Genomic DNA, 27829 nt, shown 5'->3' with positions numbered 1-27829 from the left:
ACTGAAGCCAAAAACTTTTTCCTCTCTACAGGTTTCCAAATAAACCAATACAGCCCAGTCATTTTTGTGGTACCAGACGATGCTTCTTTGTCAATAATCCCTGCTCCCTGCAAGATTTTAATACTACAGTTTCCAAGGGTTGACCAACCCTATTACATTGATATTACCAGATAGTTGTGGCTGTTAATGAGTGCTGGTGCTTAGATTCATGCAGCCTAACCTCAATACTTGCTCTGAAGAGCTTACCATGAATGGTTTGCATCGAGGAATCATACAGATGGTCTAATAACAAATGACAGACCAGCTGTATTAAGAGCTGGACAAAAGCATCATAGAAAAGCGATCCATGACTCAGAAAGAGTTTAATTGCTGTTGTGGAACAGCACTGGGGCAAAGTCCATATTTGCCCTTGCATGAGGCTTTAACATTTGAGTCCTCAGGTGTTTGCATCATGCTACCCATCACATTCACCAACCTAATAGAAAACTATCAACATTTAGGGCATGAAAGCCTTACACTGGAATTGCTGGAATTTTTTTTGCCACACAAAGAAATCTGGCTTCACTCCCAGCCAGAAAGAAGCCCTAAACATAGGTGTGATTCATCTACTGTGAAAAAGGCAGTGTTAACAACAGCACAAGCAGGTTCTAATTTCTGACGGCACTCTCCAAATCCCCCACAAGCACCAACCCTGTGCATGCCCCAAAAATGTGTCCCTGCAGAGTGGGTATGCACAGCTAAGGGATAAATGTACACTAGAAGAGTAGAATCATAGAACAGTTTGGGTTGGAAGAGACCTCCAAAGGTCATCCAGTCCCACCCCTGCCATGAGCAGGGACATCTTCACCTAGATCAGGTTGCTCAGAGCCCCGTCCAGCCTGGCCTGGGATGTCTCCAGGGATGGGGCATGTCCAGGTGATGATCTACACCCATGGTCAACATGGTCTCCATAAGCACTCCTTCTTTCAGCATTATCCCCTGAAATCTCCCATGGCTGGCTGCCCACATCACAAAAACTCATCTCCAGCTCGTCCTCACTCCTCTCCCTTTCCGACCCCTCCCCTCCACCCTGAAGACATCCTTTGACCAAAACGAGCCGTGGAGGCTAGAAAAGACACTGACGTCAATGTAAAAGTAAACCGAAGAGGTCTGGTTCCTGTATCATCACTGCGCTGGGCTGAGCACTGGGGAGCAAGCTCACGGTCACTCAGTCGAGGAATCTGGGAGCGGGCTCAGGGATCAGCAGCTGAGATTTCTCATTCAGGCTGTGTAAGTAACCGGCTGTGGCACGTTTCGGGCTTGGAAAAGGGAGGAGAGGGAGAGAGCTTCATCAGCTGCAGCTGGGGAAGGCAGCATGCTCTGGTCCTGGCTGGGCTGAGAGACTGGAGGGATGCAGATGGGATGCCTCGAGAGTGAAGCACGTGGGTTTGGATGTGGTTTGGGTCCATACGGGTGGGAACGGTGCTGGAGAGGGGGATCTCCTATGCTGGGTGCTGCAGAGGTAGAGGAGGGTCGGGGAGTTTAGGGTTGGTGCAAAGGAAGAGAACGTCTCATTGAGGGAAATGTGGATGTTTCTACATGGGGAACTGGTCCATTTGGATGCAAAGTGAATTTGTGCTGGCCTGTTATCTCAGTCGGCGATGCATGTGTGAGGTACACATAGATGTCTGTATGTAAAAGGCAGGCGGCAGGCAGAGCTGTCTGAGGTATTCTGCATGAAAAACTGAGTATTTCTGATATACTTCCACATACTGACTACCTTTGTCAAGTCCAGCTATATATATATATTTACATATACACATCCTGCAAGTGTCCCTGTACAGAGATGCAGAGATAGACACAAAGCTTTTAGACTCAGGTCATGACAAACTGTTCTGAGAAGCCTCAAAATGAACTTTATAATACAGGGTTAGGAAGCAGAAAGCTTTCACCGGGGAAACAGTATGGAAATGTCCCTACTTTGGGTGCTGTGTGAATGGGGGGAGTAGCCAGGGCAGAGCTGGGGTGGGTGAGAGGGATGAATGGCCCTGCAGCTCCATCAGTAAGTCGCTGCTAGATGAGACATGTCCAGCTGCAGTACATCATATAGAGAGCATCTCCCATCGTTTACACAAATTATACTCAGTGGCAGAGCGTGACAAATTGGCAATGCAACTCTTCACACTCATTGCAGTTGTGTTTTGGTAACATGAGGAGCCTTTTCTTCTTACATTTCTCACATGCCAGGGCCGATTTCTCTTCTTCAGCAAAAAGACAGCCCTTTTCCTGAAATGGCAGCTCCTTCAGCAAAGCTAAAACTCCCCCATTCAGAAAGAAAAGAGAGCGGGAGTAAAGTTTAATCCCTATTACATGTGTATGGCAGTCCCAATTGAAAACCAGCAAGGCAAATGCTTCTGTCCTCCGTGATTAGATGCAATTCTGCATATCAGCTTGTTCTGTAAATCCCTCACTGAGCCAAGGAAAGCTGGGCAGACACAGAAAAAAGGAGGCAGAAATGCCCATCACCTCCATGTCATAGCATGTACTGGCACAAGTGAGGACAGAAGCCTTCCTGTGGTGGAAAGGTCTTTACTAAGAAACTTTTCTGTATATCTTTGTGCACAGAAATCTCTCCTAACCCGCAATTAGAAAGAAAATCCCCTTCTTCTCACTTTCTTTCTTATAAGGACACATGGCAACTTAGCAATGCAATTGAGCAGCTAGTTCATTAATCAATAATTTTCAGTGCATTTTGCTTCACTCTGCTCTAGCCTCCATCCCCATCTCTCCAGTGCATTGAGATAAAATACAGACAGGGAACCATTGCTTCCCTCCCCGCAGAGCATAAAGGTGCCAAAAGCACCCTACAAGTCTTCCTTGCCCTGTTTTGAAGAAGGAGGCAAAGGCCAAGAAAGGAATTGTACATGAAACAACTCTCACAGCACGTTCTCCTGGAAACAGAGCAAGCAGAATGGGGGAGGCTGCTGAACAGAGCAATAAATCCCACCGCGTGCACGTACAACACCGTCGCAGCTCTGCTCCCCCTTGCGTGCATCGTGCCCTGGGGATGACGTGGTTCCCACAGGGACGTGGGCTATCCTGCCCTCATGTCCCCATTTGGAAGACCGAACCCTGCACTCCACCTTGTCAGAAGGGCTGTGGGATTTTGGCTATCCATATTTGCACAGGCTGGAGACACATAAACAGGGATGTTTAGCAGGCAGGTGCTCAGCACATTCAGGGAAATCTCACCCTTTAAGGAGACGTGAGTCTCGACATGTAAAAACAGAGACATCCAGATTCCTCAGCCCTTGTTAAGGTAGGAGCCAAAAATCCCCCATGGGAGTAACGCTCTAACAAACACACAAAGCGCACATTGTTTGGACTTTCCTTTATGCCACAGACTGTTATAGTAGGTTTCTATTAATGCCCAGTTGCTAGGTTTAGGGGGAGGTGAGACAATATATTACCTAAATGTGCATGTTAGCAAACATCCTGTGACATCTAAGGTAAAGTCTACAGCCCCTTCTGAGGATCTGTTTCTTCCTAGCAATCCCATCTGTAAATACTGTAAGGACCCTGACATCTCTTCTCGCTCTCTCTTTTACCTCTCCTCCAGTTTTCACACTTGCATTGTAACTTGCAGCTTTTAGCTGGAGATTTTGCTCCCACTCACAGTGACTGATTAAGGACACCTGAGCAAACCCTCTTAACGGCTTTGCAGAGAAACATTTCCCATCCAGTAAGCCCTAGAGAGGCTCGGCAGAGTCCAGCTAAGCATGATGAAGTCCAGAGACAGCAGTAGTTGTGCTGAGGTGAAGGGTGAACGAGGGGGATAGAAAAGTGAAGCCCAGGGCCAGAGCGAAGTGGGTCAGTAAAGCTGTGTGGGTCAGATGGGCCAGCTGAGCTGGCTGTGACACTCAAAGAAAAGATATCACCCATCAGGATTACACTAACCAGGGATGCTGCTGTTCAATCTCAGCGTGATATTTACTGGGGTCAATACACCATTAGTGGATAGACACAGAGGAACTGAATTCTTTATTATCTTTTATGTATAATCCATAAAGGATGTGTATTTCATCTGTAACAGCCTCAAAAGCACCACTAGAGACATTATCACACAACAGAAAGGATGACTTCTCCCACCTTGGTGCCAAAAGATTTACTGTCAAATGACCCCTCCTCTTCATTACTCCAGCCACCTTCTGTACAAATTCCTGCCAAAAAGATGGGGCTCTGGGAAATAACTCTAAGGCAAGCAAACACAGGGTATAGATCCCAGTGGGGTGGCCCAGCAGACAGCTCCCCTTCCTTACATGTGCTGAGGATATCAGCCCTCTCCATGGGGCACCTGGAGAGATGGAATTGGGTCTCATTGGAGAGGTGCCCCATAGTGAAGCTATCACAAGTAGGCTTTAGCTTCACAGATGAAGTGGGGATGCTATGAAGGTTTGCCAAAATTTTGTTTTATCTAGGGTTACAAACAGCTGCAAACACTTACATTAGAGTAGCTCATTTGCTGCAGGTGGGCATTGGCAAGAGGAAATAGCACCAAGCTCTGAGCATGTGGACCTACCCAGAGTATTTCCGAAATAACAAGTGATAGGACAAGAGAAAATGGCCTCAAGTTGCACCAGGGGAAGTTTAGATTGGATGTTAAGAAAAAATTCTTCACAGAAAGGGTTGTCAGGCATTGGAACAGGCTGCCCAGGGCAGTGGTGGAGTCACCATCCCTGGAGGGGTTAAAAAGATGTGTAGAAGAGGTTCTTAGGGACATGGTTTAGTGCCAGTGTTAGGTTCACATCTGGACTCAGTGGTCTTGAGGGTTTCTTCCAACAAAAATGATTCTATGATTCTATTGTATGACCATGTCAGGCATTCATAACCCACTAGGGTCCTCTTAGAGTGACAAACCCATAATAAAGTGGGTACCTGGGCTCTCTGTGGGGTGTATGAGCATTGTCTTGCTGGTCTGTCCACTCTCCAGGAGTTGGCCAAAGGGCAGTGCAAACTGAACCCACAGAGCACGCCCTTCCCTGTAGCCAGCATGGCCTTTGTCATTACCCATCTCAGCTGGAAGACCAAAGAATTAGGAGTCTCATTAGCAGCATATTTAGCCGGGTACAATTCCATCCTCATCCCAAGGGTCCTCTTCTGGCAGGATGGAGAGGGAAAACTGGGGTTGTCATGCTGGGATTCACCTGCTTGGCACTTGCAGAGTCGCAATCCCCCGGCAGCCAGGCTGGCTCCTGTTGGTTGAATATGCCAAGCAATACATCTCTGAGAAAAATCCAGGCTGCCAAGCTGTGTTACGCTGTCTCCAGCTACCAATTATGTAGATAAATCGGTTGTCATTAGAGTGATGAAGTATCTCAACAAATAAACTTTCAGGAACAAGGCAGCCCATTTTTCACACGTCAGCCTCAAGGCTTCCTGCTGCTTTGATCAAATGCACAGAAAATTGTCTCCGGGCTGTGCTGGTGTTAGAGATACAGACTTGTGAAAGTTGGAGCAAGCCAGTGAGGGACAGAAGTTTATAATAGAAACATAACTGCACATTTTTGCACTGTTGTGCAAGGCAGGTAGAGCGGATACTATTCAAACGGGTCCAGGGCTGAGTTGTGGAGCAGAGTTGCAATACGATAGAATTGCACAGGGCAGAGTTGCACAAGGCAAACATGCTGCCCCCAAGCCACCCCTTCTCCCACCACCCACAAAGGGGTTTGGCAATGTTGGGAGTAGTGCACGGGCATTTCCCACTGCTGTCTCAGCCACATGGATTCAGGTCAGCAGCACAAAGAGTTGTTACATCGCACTGTTGCATGAACCCACCATAAAGTTCTCTCCGACCGGCAGCCACCTCAGAGGATACTCGGGACTGAAATAGCAATGGGCAGATGTCAGGAATCATCATCACTGGAGGGAGAGGGAAACGAAAGGGAGTCGTGCTGCCTCTGACCCCTGACTAGATTAGGTCTGTCTCATACCAGGGATGTTCATCTCCCACTCACAACAGTATTAAGTTCAGCCAGAGAATCAGAGCCGCTAAGACACTAGCAGTAATAAAACCCAACAGTGGGATTCCTCACGAGCAGCTTACCTAGGAAAGCACATGATTATTTTGAACGCCCTGATTTATTAATACACTCAGGATGGCTCAAACCACTAGTTCATGCCCAAGGGAGTTCAGCAGTGGAGCTCAGCATCTTGACTCACAGTATTGCAACTGATATATGACTAGCTGTGATCAGATGGCATATCTAAAAATACAGAGCCTGCGGTTTATTTTTCTTGGAAAATGGAGAGACACTCAAAGAAGCAGAGCCCAGTTTAGCAACCACAGGAGGCTGGATTTTTGCTTTAAAGAAGCCAGCAGAATTTGCCCGAAAGAAGGTGCCACTTAGGTTGTGTTGCAGCATTGGATTAACCTGCAGCTCTAGCACCATGGGGGGATCCTCCATCTGCCCCAGCTGCTGCTCTGTCTCTAACTCTGTATTACCTAGGGCAAGGATGCAATTCACACATCCCTGCCCTAGAAGACACGAGCAATAAGATTTCTCTTACCCAAAGGAGGTCTGTACACTTGGACCACCACAAACCGAGCTAGTCATTTAGTACAGATTTGTATTAATGAACTAAGTCCTGTGACGTGAACTTGTCTTGCACCATTCCCAGAGAAGCTGCCACAGATGTCTCTGGACCTGTTATCAGGTCTGCCTTAGGTCATCTCTTCTCCAGACTAAGCAAGCCCAGTTCTCCTGGTCTGTTCTAGTGGATTATGTTTGCTGGACCTCAGGTCATTGCCATTGCTTTCATTTGGACCTTTTCCAAGACAGAGACACATGTCTCTTTCTTTAGCCCATTTAACACTATTTATTACATCTAATATTGCTTTTGTAGAAAAGAATCCCTCCAGACAATGCAAAAGGCATGTCAAATAGCACCTCGTAGCATCTCCTGACATAAGAAAGACTGAAGCTATCGGTAACAAGATGAAATTATGGAAAGGAATGATTTGGCATAGACAGGATGAGCTTTTTCTCCTGGTAAAAGTTTGCTTTGAGGCCCTAAAACCTAATCTGGAGTAGGACCTTGGTCTTCCCTCCATTATGCCAATCATTACCCACACCTCGACATGTTCAAGGCCTCCTTGATAACCAATCACAGAATCTCCGAATGTCAGGGATCGGAAGGGACCTGGAAAGCTCATCCAGTCCAATCCCCCCATGGAGCAGGAACACCCAGATGAGGTTACACAGGAAGGTGTCCAGGCGGGTTGGAATGTCTGCACAGAAGGAGACTCCACAACCTCCCTGGGCAGCCTGGGCCAGGCTCTGCCACTCTCACCATGAAGAAGTTTCTTCTCAAATTTAAGTGGAACCTCCTGTGCTCCAGTTTGAACCCATTACCCCTTGTACTATCATTGACTGTCACCGAGAAGAGCCTGGCTCCATCCTCCTGACATTCACCCTTTCCAAATTTATAACCATGAATGAGGTCACCCCTCAGTCTCCTCTTGTCCAGCTCCAGAGCCCCAGCTCCCTCAGCCTTTCCTCACACGGGAGATGCTCCACTCCCTTCAGCATCTTTGTTGCCCTGCGCTGGACTCTCTCCAGCAGTTCCCTGTCCTGCTGGAACTGAGGGGCCACAGCTGGACACAATATTCCAGGTGTGGTCTCCCCAGGGCAGAGCAGAGGGGCAGGAGAACCTCTCTGACCTACTGACCACCCCCTTCTCATCCACCCCAGGTACCGTTGGCCTTCCTGGCCACAAGGGCACAGTGCTGGCTCATGGTCACCCTGCTGTCCCCAGGACCCCCAGGTCCCTTTCCCCTACACTGCTCTCTAATAGGTCATTCCCCAACTTATACTGGAACCTGGGGTTGTTCCTGCCCAGATACAAGACTCTACACTTGCCCTTGTTATATTTCATTACATTTTTCCCTGCCCAACTCTCCAGCCTGTCCAGGTCTCTGATGGCAGCACAGCCTCTGGCGTGTCAGCCACTCCTCCCAGCTTGGTGTCATCAGCAAACTTGCTGACAGTCACTCTATTCCTTCATCCAAGCCACTGATGAATATATTGAATAGTACAGGCCCCAGCACTGCCCCCTGAGGCACTGCACTAGATACAGGCCTCAACTGGACTCTTCCCCATTGACCACGACTCTCTGGCTTCTTTCCTTCAGGCAGTACACAGCCCACCTCACCACCCAATCGTCCAGATCACACCGGTGACCACCAATGGTGACAACCTATTCCGGTCTATAACCTCATCCCAGGCAGAGAAAATATCCCCTAGGATTTCTGAACTATTGTGTTTCCACCTGACTCAGGTCCACAGCAGGTTCCCTCTGCCCCATCTTAGAGACAAACGTGTCCATGATCCTATAGCAAAACCCACCAAAACCATCAAGGGTGCCTGCCAGATTCTGCTGCCCACCCATTTGTCTTCAGAGAAAACTGATTACTCTGGTACTGCAATTTACAGTAAGAAACCACTTTAAATCACATGCATAATTCCCTCCTCCCCTTCCTGATAATTTCCTAGGGCTTGTCTGTACCTTGTGCTTAGAGGGGTCATTTCAACAATAGGGAAACTAAGGCACCTCCTGAGAAAGTGGCTCTTTGTCCCCAATGAGGCCCCTTGCACTTTGCTCACCGCAGGAGCAGGGACTGCCTGCAAGGACAGGAACTGTAATTCCAAACAGCTGAAAACACAAAGGAAATCACCCCCTTTAAAATAACAGGCAAAAAAAGTCAGCAAATGTACCAGCTTGTTCCAGAGGCAGCAATATTAGGAATCACTTGTAACCAGGCAGCAGCAGGGTGGTTGCAGGCATTTTTTTTCTCCCGCAATGGGGCCCTTTTCTTTTCTTCCTGCTCCTATAGGGTTTTTCATCACTGTGGCATTTCCTACTATAATCCATCAGATTTATGCTGCTCTGTTCCAGATCAGAGGATCGCTGAGCTCTGTGCATGTCTAACAAAAGACAGCCCTGCCCTGAGCCAGTCAGAATCTCTACAAACCAGGCGAACAAAGGGGACGGAGAAGAGGATTAGCATGTTTGCAGAGAGTAGGGAGGGGATGTCTTTCTTTGAAGCCATTTGAGGATTGTGGGTCCGAAGACCAGATTTTCTGAGATATAGACGTCCTGCCTCCCAGCCTGGGCTGCTTGTATGGCAAATGAAACCGGGCATGGGACAGATGGCCCTGGAAGCACCCTGCTGTTCCTTACCAGGTCTGTGCTTGCTGCTAAATCAGAGCAGGTGGATGCACCAGACTTGTTCCCTGAGGTCCCCACCACCTCCTAGCCATGCGTTGATGGATGCCCCCTTCTATCCTCTGCAGCCTCACAGGGCGCAGCAAACATCACATTGGAGGTTTTCTGGCTCAGCCCTGCCACGTTGCTCATCCATCCTCCCCAAATACAAGAGCAGAGCGCTGAGAGCTGCCTGGCACCACCCTGGAGCCACATCCCAGTGCAGCCACGCCGAGCATCCTGCCAATTCCTACATTGCCCTCCTGTTCTGCCCAGCTCTGTCCTCCCCAGGGCACGTGTGCTCAAGCGATGCCAAAGCCTGCATAGCTTTCCTCTCCAAGCACCAGTGTCCATATGTGCCCAGTAACAACCAAATCAGGCAGGAAATACTTTCCTGGGAATGGGGAGAGCTCTGCAGTAAGGTTGTGACACTGGACATTGTGTTCTTGGCAATTAGCTCCTGAAACTTTGAAAAAAAGAAAAATCAAGAAAAGAATGAGAGGTGTTTGCTGGCCAGATCTGGGGCTGGGGTCCAGAAAGGTCTGAAAGGGACCTTGCAAGGGATCCCAGCACGGGTTGGATCACAAGGGGCAGCCAAGACACAACATGCCTTGTTGGGTGGCTAAAGGGTCTCTGTGGCTTATTTTGTTGTGGTGCCTTGACTGAGGAACCTTCTCAGAAACCTCACTGCTGTGAGAGCTGTGGTGAACTGGGCAGACTGGGGTGGAAAGAAGGATCCTGACACCCCCACAAGGAACATTCATACCAGGACAGGGCACATCCGACTTCACACCCTTTGCAATACAAGAGCTGGAGACAGGCAGGACCAATGCACTCCAAAGCAGTCACCCAAGAGAGATCTCAGGGTTCATCCAGAGATTTTGCGGCTCAGCAAAAGTGCCATGGCTCTGGGAGAAAAATGGAGGGGGAGGCAACAGTCAGAAAAATCAGTTCCCAAATATGCAGCAGGCAGGAAACTGGTTCTTGCGTATTTTCTCCCCCGTCCATGAGTCACCCAACAGGAGCCACGACCGTCATTTGGGAACCACTTGTCTCTCCCTGTCCCTCATCAAACGGACAAATGGCGGCTGGATCCCATCAGCCGAGGCTCCCATATGGCGGGTGTCTAATCTCCCTCCTTTTACAAACACGCAGATGGGAAGCCTGTTCAGAGGCAAGGCCACATGCTCATGGTGGCCTCTGCCCTTTGCAGCCCTCTGAGGACAGTAAGTGACAGCTCAGCGAGGACTGGGAAGCACTTGTGATCTCAAGCAGTTGGCAGGGGACATAAACTGCTTTCTGCTGAGCTTCTTATGTCAGGTGTAGAATCATAGAATTGTAGGATAGTTTGGGTTGGAAGGGACCTTCAAAGCTCATCAAGCCCCCTACCATCTTCAACCAGATCAGGTTGCTCAGAGCCCAGTCCAGCCTGGCCTTGAGTATTTCCAGGGATGGGGCATCGATCACCTCTCTGGACAACCTGGGCCAGTATTTTACTACCCTCATTGTAAATAATTTATTCCTCATGCCTATTCTGAGTCTCTTTTAGCTCAAGATCATCACCCTTTGTCCTACCACAACAGGTCCTGCTAAAAAGCCTGTCCTCAGGTAGGTACAGCTGCCTATGGGCCCTGCTGAGATGCCATTAAAAAGGCAGCTGGACCATCTTTTATGGCTCATGACATCCTCTGTTGCCCATGCTGAGGGTCAGGCAGCCAGCTCTGGGAGTGCTGAATATGACCAGTGGCCGTGGTTCAAGCTCTCCTTCTCCAAGCAGAGAAGGAGTTTCATGTTTCTTTGTCTCTTTGGTTTTTCTGTCCCAGCATTGCAGGAGAGGGATGCAGATTCTGTCTCAAGCTCAGTGCAGAAGGCTCTGATCTTTCCCTAGAGCTGCTGCAGCTTCCACCTTAGGCATAGTCACCATGAATGTTTCAGGGTTCAGATCCCAAAGGAGTCCTTGATCTCCCAGATGTCCCAGCACTGTACACCTGGTTGACCATGAGAACAGCAGAGAATGATCTCTCAATAGCCCAGCAGCTGAAGCCCCTTCCTGCTCTGGCGATGGAGCAGGACTGGGGAATAAGGAGCAACCCCCAGCCATGGTCCCCTGTAAAGTCCCTTTTCCCTGCAGACCCAGTTGTGGTCACCCAAGCTTATTTTTCTGCCATGGGGCTGCTGCACCCACCTGAATTCCATTGTCCCCAAAGAGGCCAATTTTAACTCAGCTTGGGTAAATGGAGTTCTGCAGGGTCAAATCCAGCCCTTGAGCAAATTCCCATGCTTGCCCACAGGTCCTTGTGCCTCACTGGCAAGTAAATTGTCACCCACAGCACAAGCGGGACCCAAGCTGGATGTAGGACAAGGAGTCAGGGGTTTTCCCTGGCCCTTCTCAACTGCACCAAATCAGAACAGCTACAAGTTGCTCCTACCAAATACCATCTTCTCACTGTTGTCAGAGGGCTGTAAAAGTTTGGGCAGGTGATTTCATCCATCAGGCAACACCTGCCAGATCCCTGCTCTGCTCTGTTACCATCTGCAGGATGGCTGGGACAGAAGCCAGTGTTTTGTTCCTCATCCTTTGACAACGTTCCCACACTGCTGTCCAAGGTTTTCCTTCCAGGGGACAGTAAAGTGCATTCCACTCATTAATGATGAGGAAGCATAAGCCCCAAATTCCTACACATTTGGGGAGAGTCTCAGTGTCCACAGATTTCTCCCTAAACCAAATGCCATATGATGCTTTCCTGGCAGTTATCTTCTGTAAAAGGTGACCCCTGAAAGGGGTCCAGCACAGCAACTTCTCCACCCTTGGTATGTCTAGAAGAACCAACCTAATTCTCTGGGTCAGTTCTGCATCTGATTCACAGTATCCCATGTTAGTCCTTGAGAGTGTAGAGAATCAAGAATTTAGGGCACACGGGCAGTGAATATCGTAAGGACACATATGAGTGTTTTCTAGAACTTATTAAGGCCTGGAGATCTTCTGGAGTAGATTTTTCTAGAAGGAAGACTAGTTGGGGAAGATAAAATGGATGTAGACTCTTCTCCATGCTATTAACTTTATCTGGCACAACAAAAGGTTTACTCACAGGGCAGGGAGCAGAGCCTCTTCTACTGTTGCCTCTCCATCGACCCTACATCAGCTGGGCAACCTTCCCTTCAAGCAGTCTTCTGAGGACAGGCTTGTGTTCCTGTGTGTTTGTTATGACCATGGGCATCACTTGCTCCCATTTTTCCTTCTGGTTATTCTGCTTCCTGGTGCAGGAGCAAGGTAGTGAAAAAATGTCTCAGGAACATGTGTGTTGGAGGGAAAACGGGAGAATGCTCAACTGAAGTGTTCTATGGGCATATAAATTCACTTCCTTTGAAGCCACTGATTAAAGAAAAAGGTTTCCCAGACAGCTCAGTAAAGATCTCACCCTTCAGTGTCCTCCATGTAGTGAGGATTCCACTCTTCAGTACCCCCATGCAGTCATGGTAAAAGCTCCTCAGTTTTTTGAGCCCTGATTCCATTGGGTCTGGGTCCAAGACCTTGGGTTGAACCTCTCCTTCACCGCCGAGGAAGACAATTCCTTTGTGAGGAGCTGTTCAGTGTAACAGAGCCTAGATTCAATTTCCTAAAAAAAACACATTTTCAGACATACGGTTCTGTTTTAAGCCCTTACAGAGTTGGTCAACAAAGACATCTTGAAAGCTGATCCAGCCATGTGCCTTGAGCCCATCTCAGCAGTGCAATAGTTTGTTACACGGTGCCCAATCTCAATCTCCTTCCTTGCATCAGAGGATGAAAGGACACTCAGTTTCCCTTTTTAGGCCATAAAAACGAAGAGAGAGATGGAACAGCTCTGCTGTGAGGACAGGCTGAGAGAGTTGGGGTGTTCATCCTGAAGAAGGCTCTGGGTAGACCTTGTTGCAGCCTTTCTGTTTTTAAAAGGGGCCCACAAGTAAGATGGGGACAGATTTTTTAGCCCAGCTTGTTGCAGTAGGACAAGGGGTGATGGTTTTAAACTAAAGGAGGGGAGATTCAGGCTAGACATGAGAAAGAAATTTTTTACAGTGAGGGTGCTAAAACACTGGCCCAGGTTGCCCAGAGAGGTGGTGGATGAACCATCCCTGGAGACATCCCAGGCTAGGCTGGACGGGGCTCTGAGCAACCTGAGCTGAGTAAAAATGTCCCAATTCATTGCAGGGGGTTGGACTACATGAGCTTTAACTGTCCCTTTCAACCCAAACTACTCTAGGATTAGACAATTTTTGAATAGGACTGGAAAAATATACCATTCTCCTGACAAAAACTGAGAAGACATCTTCCCCTGGGTTGCATGTGGTATCAGATTTCCGTCAACCTCCTTCAGAGCAGTTTGGCGTCCTGCTTTGCTGCACTGTGCCACAGAAGACTTTTAAATGGAGCCCTGTCCCATCCCTGTTTTACATGGCATGGTTAAGGGATCGCTACGAATTATTATGGACCAGTAGCACCCTTCCCTGCTGTGACTACCATTCTTTCTCCTATGTGCTAATTCCAGCTGAGTCAATACCTTCTTCCACCTACAGTCTCAAGACATTCACCGCAATATTTAATCCTGTTGCATATCCAGCAAACAAGCTTGAAAATTTTCCACTTACTAAAGCTTCACTTTTTTTTTCGTCCTTTCTTCCTCCCTTTGGGAGGGTGATAAACGACTGAAAATCCAGAGACGATAGAAGCTCTTCATTCATCAGCTATGGTTGCAAATCCTCCTGAAGTCGAGTGTGGGAACCGCGTCTGGGACAAAGCATGGCCCCGAGCCCGGACGTGCCTTCTCCACCTTAACAGCAGCATCTGCTTCCCAAAATGGCCTGTTCTGCGCTATCTCAGGCACAACTTGAAACTTTGCAGCTGTTGCCACTCCAAGTCTAGCTCTAAATCCAGCAAAGAGGGAGAGGCTGGGATAGTGGGGGAGTGCAGGGCGCTCCTTATCCTGTGCACAGGGATGGGAACAAAGCTCTTGTGCATCACGCAGAAGAACAAACCCAAGTTGGTCCTTGATAAGAAGGGCCAGGCAGTCCCTGAGCAGGTGAACAGAGCATAGGTATCAATATCTCATCCTGGAGAAAAGTCTCCTCTTTCTTTCGGTCTTGCATTAGTAACTCCAAAGAACTATTCTCTAAGTACAAAAGTTTTGTTGACAGGCTGGGGAGAACTTAAGCATTTGCCACCGTACACAATAAGAATCACAGAATCACAGAATGGTTGGGGTTGGAAGGGACCTCTGGAGATCATCCAGTCCAACCCACCTGCTAAAGCAGGTTCACCAGAGCAGATCACACAGGAATGCGTCCTGGGTCCAAGTTCATCTACCCCACCCAACATTGAACCACAGGTTGGTTTCTTCTCTTTTGTTCTTCCCTTTGTTCAACTCCCAAGATGGAAGGAAGTGAAGGTAAAGTTATTACCCAGACAGGACTCATGGAGACTTTCCAATCACACTTGCTTTCCAAGTCATAAGGAAAAGCAGATGAGAGCCCAGGCACGTGCCTGAGCTGGAGGTCAGTGGTGAAAGGCTGGATGCCTGGATCAGGGGACACATAAAGTCAAAGCAGGATGTTCCTGAGATTGGGGGAAGAATCTGCCCCTCGATGTACAGAAACTCAAAATAGAAAATCAATAAATTAACCAGACAAAAAAGATCAGCTCAGTCTTCCTGGGAAAGATCCAAGGGTGAAAAACTAATTCCAGAAAATGAGGTCAACCTTCTCTAATAACCATAGCTACTGTTTGTGCTCCAGTGAGACATGCATGTGTGGAGTTTACCTCTCCTCTATTTATGGATTTGGCCTTTTGACCTGGAATTCAATGCTTCTCAGTTGATCCTGTTGTGTTGTGACGGGCTATATTCTGCATCTTTGTTGCATTGGCACCAGTGTTGCCTTTATCTAAAGGGTGAGAGAACAGAGCAGTCCAGGGCTGACACTAAAATCCAGCATCCACCCTCCTTGTCCTTCTAAACAACTACATTTGATGCAACTCCTCATTTTGTTTTTTTCTGCCTTTATTCCCAGAAGGGACCTCTAAAGCTACTGTAAACCCTCCGGGAGATAACATCTGTGCAAGCCCCACAAAAGATGGCTTTCTTGTACCCAGTTTAGAGAAGGAAATATCCTATCATGAAGTAGGACTTTGGGGCATTTGGGAGATTTAAGTCTTTACAGCATTCATCAGCAGAGACAACTTGAAAGTTGATCTGGTCACAAGTTTTGAACCCACCTCAACAATGTGATAGTTTATTACGCTTCACCCAATCTCAGTTTCTTCTCATGCAGCCGAGGGTGATGGGACACTCAAATCTCCACTCTGAGGTGGACCTGGTACCCACAATGACCCCACCACCAGTAGGGAAGGGCAGTGTGAGGATGGAGGGACATGTTGGGGGCGTCCTTTGTGAAACCTCAGACTCTCTGTTTCCACCTTTGACTCATCTATGCTCATCCACTTCAGCCCAGTCCTTGGACAGATCTTATTAACCCCTCTCCCAAATGACTGCAGCCAGAGCATCACTGAAGTTGCAGGGTCACCCTTTGTCCCCCAGTGCCAGGTTTCTTCTCAGGGTCTGGACAGCTGGACTGGCTCAAAGCATGTCACAGACTTTGTGGCATTTGGTCCAGCACCTTGCAACTGCCAGGGATGCTTCTGTGTAATCCTAATTCATATCAGGACGATGAAAAGAGAGGTGTTTTCCTCTTGTGTCACATAGTGGCATTGCAATGGTGAGTTCTCAGCACAGAGATTTTGCTCCCACAGACACACAGGAAAACTGACCTGGGGAGGGGACAAGGGGAGCACAGTAACATCAGTTTTAGTTTACTAGAGAAGTTCAGGCATTAGCACCGTGAGGAAGGCTGGAGGCTTCTTTAGCATTTCCAGCACTTCATAAATTTCAGAGAGATTTAGGGCAAGGAGCCAGATGTTTGAGGAGAAATTCTGAACGCTAAAGACAAGTGGAAATTTCTTTTTCTTTTTTTTTTTTTTTTTTGGTAGTGTGTATTTTTTCCCATTAGTTGCAAGGCTATATTTAGAAGAGAGGGGGGGAGAGAGAGCACGCGAGACAGAGATTAGGCATTTCTTCTTATTCTGTAGTCACTCCAGTTGTTCTGCTTGTAGGAACAGATGTCTCTTTCCTGGGGTGATAGCATTCAGATCCACGAGGAAATTTTCACACCGGCAGCTCCTCTAACGTAGAAGGGAGATCGGGCCAGAGGTAAGTCTGTCTGTCGTGGAGGAATAAAGGGACCGTTGCAGTGAATGCTTTGGGATGTTGGTTACAGAGAAAGGGGGGGCATGGGATGGGAGAGGCGACAGTGGGTGACCAGACCCTCAATCCACAGTGTAAAGAAGAGAGTCCTGGCAGGGATGGTGGTGAGAGGGTCCTGCTCCAAACACATGAGCAGCTCAGGAAGTTCCTGTCTCTGCCCATGCAGCAGGTGTGGAAGTTCATCAGGTGCCCAACCTGGAGATCCAGGCTATGAGCTTCTCTGCTCTTGGGTCTTGGGGCAGTGCTGCGAGATTTGGTTGTTTCCCGAGGAGATGAAGGGTGATGAAAAGTGTGTGAAGGTGCTGGCTTTCCCCCATTGAAAAGCTCTTGTGAGGTGTGGGGTGATGTTTTGTTTGCTTCTGTGTATTCCCAGGCATAATGGAATTTTGGGGAAATGCATTCAGGCAGGTTTCAGAAGCCAGGAGAAGAGACAGGGCACTACCTGGCACAGGGTGAGCTGTGACTGGGGATGTTTTACCTCTGTTTGGCTGTGCAGTAGGGTGCAAACTGAGCTCTAGGAAAAAGATGCTGTTTTCTTTCTCTGAATCTGCTTGCTGGGTCAGTCTAAGGAGAAACAGAACCTTTCCAAGGTCCTTAACTAGGCTCCTTCAGAAAAGCCCCCTGCTTTCATAGAGGCACATCCACTAAAAGCTCAAAGGTTTTCCAGGTTAACCTGGAAAATCCAAAACTCACAAATCCGTGAAAGCACTGGTAGAACAGTGCTTAACAAAGGAAACTGCAGAAACCAGTCTCCCAAAGGGTTAAGGTCTGTTTTTCCATCCTGGGATGCCTCAGAGAAACAGTCTGCTCTCTGACCAGGTCTCCCATCGCACTGTGTTCCCTGGGCCAAGCCCAGGAATAGCTCCGTGCCTCAGTTTCTCTCCAAAGCTAACAGAGCAGCAAAACTTGAAGCGAGCTCTGGGCTACAAAGCTGTATCCATGGTGGGCTGGTCTGATGCTCATGGGACACCAGAGCCCTCTCCTCAATGCATCACCCTTTCATCTCTTCCAGCATTTGTGTCACCTTCATTCTCTGTGCTCCTTGAGGTGCGAGCATTGCCTCTCCTGTCCCGCATCCCTGGGCCATGCAGGACCCCAGGTGTTCCTCAACAACCAACCTCTGCCACTCCTCTTCCCCCACTGTCCTTCTCAGGCTTTTTGCCAAAGGACAGAACCAGCAGGCAGCTGAAGGCAGAAGGAGAGAAAAATGCTCAAAGATTGCTAAATTTGCAATTTAAATATTGCTTTTTGAAAGCAAGCGGCAATGCACAGGCCAAATGTTGCTCGGTTTAATGTCCTGCAATGTTTTTTACACTTGCCTGCAAAGTTCCTTTATGCACCTATATGGTAATTTTTACTGCAGGGTTCTTCTTGTACACAGCCACAATAGCTGTTATTCCAAACTGACATTTCTAGCACTTGGTCCCAGGCACCCTTGAAGTACTAGATGTATTACTGTAACCCAAATAAAATCAAATGCATTTCTCTTCTACTGTTACAACCTCCCAAGAAGACAGCCACAAATCCGTCTCTACCAGCTGGACCTATAAAACTTCAAATCCACATGTTTCTTTCCAGATCCAGCCTTTAAAAAAATTTAAATCATCTTGGAAACAAATTTCTCCTGACAATATAAGCTTCCCCTTCATGTTATACTCATACATAAAGGACAGAGAGCGATACACATGGGAGGTCATGTTCTGATTTCTCTTAGTGTATCAGAGCTAGAAATACACAGCAGCTACTGCAGAGATGTCTCTCTGTGCTCCCTTGTGACAAATGGCACTTGGGACTAGCCCTGACAGGCTACGAGATATTGGTCTTTTAAATGCTAATAGTGTGATTTATAGAGCGTTCACCAAGACACTTTATATTTCTGTCACTCCAAGGCCAAGATCTGGCAATGCAGAAAAGAGGGACAGGAAAAAAAGGTGGTATCAATAAGGCATTGTAGATGGTTAAACTTTAAGGGGGACTTTTCAGCGTGGTATAAACAAGAAAGCAGAGTTGTAAGCCCTTTATTAGCACTTAAAGGTGACCAGTACTATGAAGCATCACTAGAGATGTGCTGGGGGACACCTGGGCACCCACCTCTGCTTTGGGTGCACATTTTCACGTACAGAGAGGCAATGAATGTACAGTCCCACTTCTTGTTTGTTTGTACAGGTATATCTGTGCTCCTTCTCTTGCAGGTTGTGGCATTACTGCTGCAAACAGGTATAGAGAAGGTATAAGCTCATAAGAAATCTGCCAGCACATGAATCCCCTGCTCTGTGTATCTTTGGGAGCTTCATTCCATATTTTCCACGTGTGCTCAGGACAGGGCTGCAGGAGGACCATGCAGATCTTCCCAAGGTTTAAATAGATTGTTTCTGAGGCGTCCAGGGCTGGTGATCCGTCACCTGGTTTTAAGCAGCAGGTTCAAGCCTAGATATAGAGTGTGGGCATCTGGGCCAAGCCAAGTGGCTTCCCTTCCATCTGGGTCACTTTGCTCTGTGAAGAAGAGGAATGCAGGTTGGAGAGCTGTGCTCTCCCTCTTCTCTCTGGCAATGATCCCTCATGGCCTAGGATGATCTGTTGGACTAAAGCATTGCTTGAGCACCAACAGGCAATTGCTTACCCCAAACGGAACCAGGCATCCCGGCAATACTCATCATCCACCCACAGGAGGGCACTGGAGATGAAGGACCACATGTAGGCTAGTTGGGCACGAGGCAGGAGGCAAATGGCCCAAGAGCACATCACCAACACCAGCTCAACAACCAATATTGCATTGATCTCCACACATCCTTGTCCTGTGATTGCCTACATGACTCAAAGGACAACCCCTGGCTATGCCAGGAACTGGACATCCAAGTTTTTCCTCTGGCCAGATGGGAACTATAGAGATTAAAAATTCAGTAGGGGGGGTTTAATCCTTCTTGCTACTGTGCAAAGTAAGTTTACACCTTTCTCCTTCCAGACCATGTAATTCAGCATGTGACCATTCAAACCACTGGATAAAGCAGGAATTGCTGTTCATCATGCTCTTCATTACATGTGGGCAAGCATGCCATGGCTGACCAGTGCAGACACCGGGCAATTTGCTATCCACTGTCCCCAGTCAGGCTGATTCTGCCATGAGAAAGATATTATTTGGTGTAAATCTGAACTTAATTCACTTCAGGAAAACAATGAAAGGCAGACAATGCTTTCTCTTTAAAACAAAACAAAAACAAGGCCATCCAGCCCTGTTTGCAGTGTTTCAATGCCAAAGCAACTGTGAATTTGCAGGGAATAAGGCCTAAATGGAAGGACATGTGGTAGTGAGTGCTGCAAACTCCTTGCAGGTTCAATTAGAGGAAACTAGGATCACTCTCTGTGCTTATTTGTATGTTTGTCAGCTCTAATTTCCTCCGTCCTCTTAATGTTTTTCAATCTGTTGGCTAATTTCACCCAAAATTTGGCAGGAGGGAAAGATCACCTCAGTTTTCAGGAAATTAGGCAGCAGAGAGAGGAGAAAGTCAAACAAGTGTCAGAGCCAAGGGAAGAGCTGGAACGTGAGTGCTCATTAAAGCAGCCAAGTGTCCACATGGGAGAAAGTTATAATAAGCATCTCGACCAGGGCAAAGCATTCATTCAACCCTGCAAGCCACTGCAAGACACAAAACCATAAGAAAGCAGGTGTCATTTAAACTGACGCTCACAAGACCATGTGTTTTGTGTCTCCAAATCGCCTTTTTTTTTCCCATGGTACTGGAGGGGGAGGAATAATCCAACTCTGTCCAGCTGCCCTCAGACCTTGAGGCTTCTAGGGGACATCAATGCTTAGGAATCAAGTGAGAGCAGAGATTTGATTCCCAAAAATATGGGATCTTTCCCACCCTGGGAATAGTTAAATTTCTGCTTTAGAGTGGGATATTTCTCCTCCGGACATTAGCTCCCATCTCAGAGCCTCAGGGCTAAACGGGAGCCAGGTTTTCACCTTCAGCAGCTATATTAATTCTTTTTCTCTCCCTTTCTCCCTCAGTTCCCACTGCCAGCAAACACACCCTCCCCAGGCTGAGCATGAGGAGCACAGAACAAGCTCTACCACGTATAGGGCAAGGTCCTCGACATGCACAAAAACACCATATTTGGCCAGTTTGAGCCAGAGTTGAGTGAGAGCTTGCCAGGAGAATCACACAATTTAAATTGAAAAGAGAGTGGGTTTAACCCTTCATTTATAAATAGGAGGATAAATCACCCAGGGAACTTTAAACACAGAAAGGCTGCAAAACTAAACACATGCTGCTGTCATCCCAGGCAGCAGAGTAACACCAGCAGGTAGGACATGGTAAGGGAGATGGGGGGATGATAGAGGAGCCAGGTTCCCATATCAGATATTCTGATTCAGGACAGGGAGATGAGAAAAGCTGAAGCTGTTTATACTAAATAACGCTCACCCTCACTTGTTAATGTCCTTTTAATCTTCCCAGTCAGGGTGCATGGCTCTCTTGTTCTCTGGGTCCGCACACTGAGATGCTATCTGCACACACCAATAAATAAGACTTTTGGAAAGCAGTTAGGACAAAGCTCAGTTGCCTGACCTGCCTTTTGTTTTGTATCTCACTACTTGAAATGCTGAGACCGATCCAAAAGTCCCCTGGGTTACGGAAACGAACCCTATTAACTTCAGCAAGTGGAGGGTGAGGCTTAAGGCTGACACCAAGCAAAAATTTGGGTGGAATGGAATACAGGATGGTTATGGATACCTTGCTTGGGCAAATATAGCACTGAGCTGCCCATGGTAAATGAAGAAGTGATGCCGAGCAGCAAGCGAGCGAGGGAAGAGGCTGCACGACCTGTTTTCAGCACAACAACCATCTGTTTCCTATTTGGCCCAAGAGTGATGGAATTGGTTGCGTCAGGCAACAATGAGAACATATTTCAGAGAAAGTCCCCCTCTCCCAGTGCTGAGCAGAGACCTTTATCAGAAACCAGGTCAACTTCCAGTCCCCATCCCTCCCCTTATCCCGTTTCTACCCAGATGCCTGCTGTACTTTTAAGGAAATACTACCCACAGTCTCACAGCCAGACAGACAAAATGCAGCCTGAGAGGTATAATATAACAGCATAAGCCAACTGGCACTGTCAGACAGCGCTCACAAGGATTCATGTTTACCCATCTTGGGCTTTGGAGACTGCCAGCTCCAGGAAACAGGGATTGCATGGAAATCTGGGGTCTGAGAGCTAAAATAGGCAAGAAGAGGGCTGAGCTCCAAACTCTTCAAAGATTTTAGGAAGGGGTTTAGAACAAGGGTTCCTTACTCTGTAAGCAAAGGTGACTGTGGCTCTTGTAGCTCTGCATGAGTTCATGCCAGAGATGCAAGCAATAAATTGCATTAAAAATAAGAAAATAAAGGTTTGCAGAGGCTGCAAAACTCCTCTTGTATTTAGCCATGACCTCCGCTGGCTGTTATATGCAGCTACATGTAGCTGAACGGATTCATTCTAACACCTGCATGAGTATTTCTGATGGCAGAGAGAGAAACCTGGTATAATTTTTGTGATAGGGGTGGGGGTGGCAGACTTGGGAATCTTTGGAAATGTTTGCTTTTCCTCGGACACGAGGTCACGCTGCTGTTCTGTGCCTTGTTCAGCGCGCTGCAAAATGGGGCAACACACCTTTGTCGAGTGCTTGGAGACCCACAATGGAAAAACACTTAGTAGCTGTGAACCAGGGGGTTTGGTCCAGCTCCATCTCGTTAAAAGAACTCAGAGGAATGTTGTTGCTTTGCCAGTCCAGCTCTCCATTCTTCTGCTTGTGAGACATGAGATGAGGGCAGTCCCACAAACACAGGAAAAGGCCACTCAACCAAATATCCATCAGTAACAATTTGATTAGGAGACTTTTCCCACTGCAGCCGAAAAGGCAGTTTTTCCACAGCCTTTCAGGGAGGAAATCTCCAAAATTAATTAAATTTGTTGGGACTTCTTTCATGTATTTGCTTGGATTTTGAGTTCAGACAGGGCAGTGATGGACTGGGAAAAGACACAAACTCTAGTTCAGCTCCTCCTTGCATAATCAATCTGACAAACAAAATGCTACCTAGTTTTTAGCTGTTTACTATATCTGGAGTTTATTTCACTGCACGTGGGGCTCAGTGGAAGAGGTGACTGTATAAGCCATCACACTGTATATGCTGATGATTTTGATTTCTGTATATGGACTGTACTCAGGGGATCCTTCTTCTATTAGTCTGTAAAGCACCTCAGTAGCATTGTGAGGATGAGGAACATCTGAGTGCATTTTGAGTTACCGATTTCAGTGAGGAAAGAAAGGAAAAATATAAGATGAATATCAGGTGTTCATGATAAAGGATCTGAGCCTGAAGAAAAATCTCTCAGAGGCAAGTTACTAGCAAGATGTAAAATCAGAGAAAACAACCAGTACATTAGAATTACAAAAAAGAAGACAAATGCATACACAGCTCAATACACTCCAGGGCATGATAAGAGGTAGCATGGCTGATTTTGTCTTGTCCCCTTGCTCGACTACCTGAATGAATACAGATATAAAAGCTTACACTGCATTCAAGGGGCAACCAAGTCTTTATTTCTTGGTTCTCACTGGTGCAGTGACTTATGTAGTGCTCCTCTTGAAAGCATCTGCAAAGAGAATCTGGGAGCAGATCCAGGCATCTGCTCATTTCAGTTTGTTTTTGTAATTAAAGAGTGATACAAACAAACAGAGAAGATCAGATGGTGAGAATATTAGAAAATCATTAGAAAGTGGGCCAGCATTCTGCATCCTCTTCATGCATCTTTCTCAAGTGCCAGACTTTGCAATTCCACTACCTTCAGCCAGTCTTGGGTCCAGTTTTTCCTGTTATTCATTGATCACGTTCTTGGCACAAATGTAAAGAGACAAGAATCTCTCCCAGGAGTCTGAAGGCTCATCCAGACCCAGACAAAATAATATGAACACGTGTGCTACTTTGGCTGCCACCAGTGCAGGGTGAGGTAATCTGGTCATTCCTGAAACACAAGATACTCCAAGGTCCGGTTGCTGCTGGAGATGGCCCAAGCGCAAAAGTGGACAGAAATTAGGATTGCTCCTCTTTGCCAAAGAAGTTCTTTGGGACGTTACAGGTGGTGTGATCCCAGGCTTTGGAATTGCAGACCTGCAGCATAATCTGGCACTGGGTTTGATCTAAGGAGGGCTTTATGGTTGAACACTGGCCATTTCAATGGACAATTCAACTACTTGAGCTCGAGTAGCTACCTAAACAGAACAAATTGCCATTTCATTATAAACATCATTCCAAGTTCAAGGATATTAAAAAACATCTTTTTCTTTCACACCACTTCCATAGAATAGATTAGAGGCAAGAAGAAACTAGAGCCATCACCAGACTCCAGGCCAACCAACCTAAGCTCCATCATGATGGCAAAGTCACTTCACCAAGAATTTCCAGAGGGAACATCACACCAAATATTCTAAATTCTCAGACCTAATCTCTGCTTTTACCCAACAAATGTTCTGCTTTGAGCTCTCCTGGCTTGAATGAACCATATAGAGTAACCATGACTAGACTGTAACATCCCATGAGGACACTGGATCTTGAAAGTTGACCATTTACCAAACATACTTCATTCCTAGACCTCTCCAAAGTGAGAAGAAGCAGGAAAGCACTCACACTAAGGTCACTCAGTCCTCCACAGAAGCCTGCCTGGCCATATCAAAGGACTCTATTCACCAGTACAGGCTGGAAACTGCTCTACTGAAAAGAACACGGGTGTTACGGTGGATCTTGGGCTGAAAGAGAAGCAGCAAGCAGAGTGCAGTTATTGCAGACAAGGCAAAGTACATACTGTGACACATTAGAAGATTCATGGTCAGCAGATGGAGAGGAGTTATTACCTCTACCGATTCATCACTGGTGAGGTGTCCAGTTTGGGAGCACTCTGTTCAGGGGAACCTTGAAGGACAGGAGAGGATCCAGCAGAGGCTTTACAAGGATGGGAAGAATGCACCAGTGCAACCTGAGGCCAAACAGCTGGAAAGTGGTTCTTCAGAGGACTTGGGGGTCCTGGTGGACACCAAGCTGCACATGAGCCAGCAATGCAGCCTTGTGAGAAAGGTGGCCAACAGCATTCTGGGTTGCCTTAGGAGAAGCATTGCCAGCGAGTCAATGGAGCTGATCCTTCCCCTCTGCTCAGCACTGGTGAGATGTATCAGAAGTGCTGCATCCAGTGAATGCACAGAGACTTGGGAAACTCTTCTCCCAAATCTCGGTTCCCCAGATCTTTATTCCAGAGAGCTGGAAGCCTTCTGCTTTTGTCAGTAGGTGCAGAGGAGTTCAAGAGCTTAAGAATTACAGCTAGAAGGGATTTGTAGTTCATTAGCCCAACAAGTTTGGTGGCTGGGCAGGAAAAGTCTTTGGCACTCGTCAGGCAGGCTCAGAGCTGCTGTGATGTTCTCTGGACCCAGCTGGGACTGTGCCTGCAAAAGATTTGCTTTTGGCCAGCAGGAACTCTCCTGAGGACCCACTTCACACTGAAAGTCTTCTGACCTAGATAGCTTCCTCCAACAGCTTGAAGCATCTCACGGGCAATGAGACACCTTCGGGCCATCCTCCCTATCCCCGTAAGCAGCAAAAAGGATTAGTGCAGGCAGAAAGCCAGCTGCCAGAGGATGGGGCATGCTTGGAGCCACTGGATCTCCAGAGTCCTTCAGCAACTCAAGCCTCCGTCATTGAGACACGCAGCCTGGGCGCATCGCAATTCCTGGGAGCACTGCAAGACGTGTTTGCAGCTCCTCGTCTCCTACACTTCCACACTTGGCTCTTTGGTAGCAGCAATTTCAAATGCTCATAACTCAAGTCTTTCAGCATCATTCTCTGCTGATTCAAGCTGATTTTTTTTTAACCTCGAAGTCCTGCCCGGCCACTTTGAGATATTCCAGACATTTTTCAACCATTTATTTTTATTGAAACCAGACAAGTCTCTGTATATATTGGGCTTTTTTTATAGATATCTTTTTAATACACAAATCAGTTTAAAATAGTGTATAAGTCAGGAGTGATTTGCAAATTAAACTGTCAAATCCTGGCAGGAGTAGCAGCTGACATCCTTGGTTTGAAATCTCCCAACTGCTGTTGCAGTGAAGTGCAGGTCTCTAGAAGATGCCATACAACCTGCTTGTGCTTTCCTGGAAATTCAGCCATCCTTTGACTTCAGGAAAGTCCTACAGTTCCTGAAAATGCTGCTGCATGTAACTCTCTAATGGGATCACCTGGCCAAGGGAAGGGATGTGATATTTTAGGAGTCAGATGCTGGGGCTATGATTGTGCCAAAAGGTTGGGCAAACGTCTTCTGGCTGCCAGCACTATCCTGCTCCCATGGTAGGGCAGGAAGAGCCTTCAGCTGGGAAGAAGCTGCTCCAATGGAGGAAGGACTCAAAAGAATAAGCACCATGTTCAGGAAAACAGACTTCCTAGGAGCCTTATATTGGCCTGGCCCTTCCTGCCACAGGAGAAACTGGCCTGTGCCCTCCATGAGCACCAACGCACCATGCTTGGCTTCAGCAACCCCATTTACTTCTCTGGGCCATTTGCCATGCAGCTGGCCCAAACATGACCGTGTGTAGGTCCCTCGAATTTCCCTTATCCTTTGCTGCCCTCAGCATAGTTCACATCTCTGTTCTAGTTCAGGCCTTAAAACCACTTTTTCACAGGGCAGAGAAAGAGAAACTTGACGTCTGGATTGTGTGTGTCTTCTCCAAAACACGCATCTGTTTTGGAAGACAGCAGTTATAAACTCAGGTAATTTCATAACAATTAATGGTAATCATATAGTGGCAGATGAGACACTCAGAGAGTACAGCAATATATATAACTACTGAGGATGTACAAATACATTGGTTAAGATGTTCTTAGGTGACAATATTTTGAGCCCTAAGGAATGCTGACATCAATATATCTCTGTTTCTTTTCTTGCAGATCACTGGGAAGTCAGTGACCATGCCGACCTCCTCAACCCAGCTGCCAGCCCTTGACTCTATCAACTCCACCCAGCAACCCAGCTCCAACATCTACTTGTTTTCCAAGTTCATCCACCCTGATAATGAACTGTACATGGAATTTTACAGCCTGTGGGTTGCCCTGATGGTGGTCAACACCATCATTTTCCTGGTGGGTGTCGTGCTGAACAGCTTGGCTCTGTATGTCTTCTGCTTCCGTACTAAGACAAAAACCACCTCTGTTATTTACACCATCAACTTGATTGTTACTGATCTCTTGGTGGGCTTTTCCTTGCCTGTCCGGATCATCATGTTCTACAGTGCAGGGGACTGCCTGAATTGTTCCCTGGTTCACATCTTTGGCTACTTTGTGAACATGTACTGCAGCATTCTCTTCTTGACGTGCATCTGCGTTGACCGCTACCTGGCAATTGTACAGGTGGAGGCCTCACGTAAATGGAGGAACCCCACCTGTGCCAAGGGCATCTGTGTCTTCATTTGGATCTTTGCCACTGTGGTGACTTTCTCCATCCTGACCACAGCTATACAGTTTGCCACATGCTGCCTCTCCAAGATTCTGGTCCTGATGGTCTGCGAGTACTTCTTCCCCCTCATCATAATCATCTTCTTCACCACCAGGATTATGTGTGCTCTGTCCAAGCCCAGCCTCATGCACCAGAGTCGGGAGAGGAGAATGAGGGCTGTGCAACTCCTTATCACCGTCCTCATCATCTTCATGATCTGCTTCACTCCTTTTCACGTGCGACAGGTAGCAATCGCCATCAACCCAGACATGCCCCACGATGTCAGCCTCCTTGTCTACCATGTGACAGTGACTCTGAGTAGCCTCAACAGCTGCATGGACCCCATCGTCTACTGCTTCGTCACCAATAACTTCCAGTCAACCATGAAAAATATCTTCAGGAAAACCGAGCCACAGCAAAGCAGTGTGGACATCCTGGGTACAAATAAGAACTCCAACGCAATCATCGCTTTCTCAAACACAATAGCAAGGCCTGTGAGCTTGCCATCACCAAGCAGTGTCCAGATATAACCCACATCTGAGGGGACAAGCTGCAGTAAGCCAGAGTAATGATGCTGGAATATTTCTAGGATGCACAGTACTATTCTTTGACCTCCTTGTTTTTTAGGCCGAGGTTCAGAATGACAGAGGTGGAACCCTATGGTCTGTTTGGAAAACTGAACTTGCAATGCTGTTAGTACCAATACGAAAGACAGTCTTTTAATTACTGTTCCCAACAGGAAAGTTTTCTTTGTATTTTAATACAGACATTTTGCTAGCAACAAA

At 47.3% G+C, this 27829-nt stretch overlaps 1 protein-coding gene across 2 annotated transcripts; it reads left to right on the top strand.

Moving 5' to 3' along the window:
- Positions 1-1116: 1116 nt before the first annotated feature.
- Positions 1117-27829, top strand: GPR20 (G protein-coupled receptor 20). Of its 2 annotated transcripts, XM_065054494.1 has the most exons (3): positions 1117-1269; positions 16385-16481; positions 26501-27829. In XM_065054494.1, the coding sequence occupies exon 3, from the start codon at positions 26522-26524 to the stop codon at positions 27572-27574; it is 1053 nt and encodes a 350-aa protein (XP_064910566.1). In that variant the 5' UTR covers positions 1117-1269; positions 16385-16481; positions 26501-26521; the 3' UTR covers positions 27575-27829. The 2 variants fall into 2 exon arrangements, with proteins under 2 accessions (XP_064910566.1, XP_064910567.1); XM_065054495.1 differs by lacking the exon at positions 16385-16481 and having other exon boundaries at positions 1147-1269.

The sequence above is a fragment of the Columba livia genome, chromosome 2 (assembly GCF_036013475.1).
Source record: "Columba livia isolate bColLiv1 breed racing homer chromosome 2, bColLiv1.pat.W.v2, whole genome shotgun sequence".
Classification (NCBI taxonomy): Eukaryota; Metazoa; Chordata; class Aves; order Columbiformes; family Columbidae; genus Columba; species Columba livia.
Note: the sequence above shows the minus strand (reverse complement) of the source record. Positions and strands in the feature narration are given on the sequence as shown.